Source organism: Nothoprocta perdicaria, unplaced genomic scaffold (genome assembly GCF_003342845.1).
Source record: "Nothoprocta perdicaria isolate Ctin4 unplaced genomic scaffold, notPer1 scaffold_121, whole genome shotgun sequence".
Classification (NCBI taxonomy): domain Eukaryota; kingdom Metazoa; phylum Chordata; class Aves; order Tinamiformes; family Tinamidae; genus Nothoprocta; species Nothoprocta perdicaria.
This window is the reverse complement of record NW_020454328.1, coordinates 105,623-107,326: the sequence shown is the minus strand read 5'-3', so window position 1 is coordinate 107,326 and position 1,704 is coordinate 105,623. Positions and strand designations below refer to the sequence as shown.

General features: G+C 55.2%; 1 protein-coding gene across 1 annotated transcript; it reads left to right on the top strand.

The window, feature by feature from the left end:
• Window positions 1–422: 422 nt before the first annotated feature.
• Window positions 423–1,257, top strand: RPRML (reprimo like). The gene has a single exon (XM_026054501.1). The coding sequence runs from the start codon at window positions 609–611 to the stop codon at window positions 942–944; it is 336 nt and encodes a 111-aa protein (XP_025910286.1). The 5' UTR covers window positions 423–608; the 3' UTR covers window positions 945–1,257.
• Window positions 1,258–1,704: the final 447 nt, after the last annotated feature.

Below are 1,704 nucleotides of genomic sequence, written 5' to 3'. Positions count from 1 at the left end.
TCTGGGCTCAAAAGTGCCCGGCATGAGCAGGGAGAGGGGGTTGAGGGATGGAAGCAGCTCCCACCCACAGGGAGCCGAGAGGCAGCTCCGCGCGGGGCTGGATGCTCCGAGAAACGAGTGGGTGGCTCAGAGCTGCCGTGAGCGCCACACTGGCCAGGAGAGACGGGGGGACAGGGACCCGCGGCGCGCAGGGATGGACGGGGAGGTGGCAGGTTGGGGGATTCAGTGCCCCGGGGGGGTCTGGCCCCGCTCAGCGCTGCGAGGGGGGAAGGCGGTGCGGGGGCTGCCAGGGGGTGGAGTTGCTGGTTTTCCTTTGAACACGGTAAGACTTGAGCTCGGGACTTGCGTCTGTGGAGCCCGCGGGAAGTGGCTCTGTGCTCCAGCGGCGGATGCGCTGCAGGCACCGTGCGCTTGGCTTGGGGCACCTTGGAGGTAAGGGGACACGTGGCTCCTGCTGGGGGCTCCTCGAGGACGTTTCTCCTCCATCTGAAGCGGCGTGAGACGAAGGGAGGAGTTTTGGAGCCCGCCAGCCCATGGCACCGACCTGAGCGGCAGGCAGGTGGAAGCCAACATTTCCTTCCCTGGAGATCTGGGATTGCGCTTGGAGCATGAACGAGACCTTTCTCAACCAGAGTTTCCTGGAGGCCGGGGCTCACCCCAATAGGACCCAGGGCCTGGGGATGCTCATGGCCTGCTGCAACGGGACGGGCGCCGTGCTGGCCAACGACGGTGGCTCCGCCGTCCTCGTGCCCGACGAGCGGAGCCTCTACATCACCCGCGTGGTGCAGATCGCCGTCCTCTGCGTCCTCTCCTTGACAGTCATGTTCGGCATCTTCTTTTTGGGCTGCAACTTGCTCATCAAGTCAGAGAGCATGATTAACTTTCTGGTGAAGGACCGGAGACCTTCCAAGGACGTGGGTGCYGCAATCATGGGGCTTTACTGAAGTCGCCGGGCTTGTGTAGGCAAGTGAACCGGTGCAGAGATGCAGATGCTCAAGCTTTGGGGCATGTGGGGACTGGCAAGAAGGGTGGGGGTCCTTCTACCATATCTGTGTCCACAGAGACCTTCTGAGCTTCCCAAGGACCAAATTCTTCTGTGCCAAATGGGGAAGTCTTCTCTGAGCTATACAAAGCACAGCCTGGTGTGACCAGCCTTGTGTTGCATGCAGAAATGATTTAAGTTTTGCATGAAACTTGCAGAAATGGTGATAATGTGCAGATTCGGACTCTTCTCTGCTGTTACCTTGGATACTGTTACCTGGGGGGTTAGGGCTAAAAAAAAAATAAAAAATGAGAGAGGGGAAGCACTAAAAGCAAGAAAACGAAAAATGAAGCAAAGGGAAACCAAAATGTGTGGCTTGGACCAGGCTTCGGCCATGGGGCAGGGAATTGGCACGTGGGTCAGCCGACAAAGTCTGCATGCTTGCAAATGTGTCCGTGTGTTTCTCTCTTGGACCTCAAACATGGATCTTCCGGTAGAGTCCTGTAAAGGGAAAGCATGTTCTTGTTTTTCCGAGAAATTCTGTTAAACAAACTGGCACTTTCTTCTTTCACTCTACATCGAAGGAATGAAAGAACCCAGTTAAACAAAAATAATAATAAAAAGCATGCTTGGTTTTGTACACAACAGCCTTCTTTTCAAGTGCTATATTGTTACAGTCCTTGAGTTTTTTTGGGTTTTTTTTTTGTTTGTTTGTTTGTTTG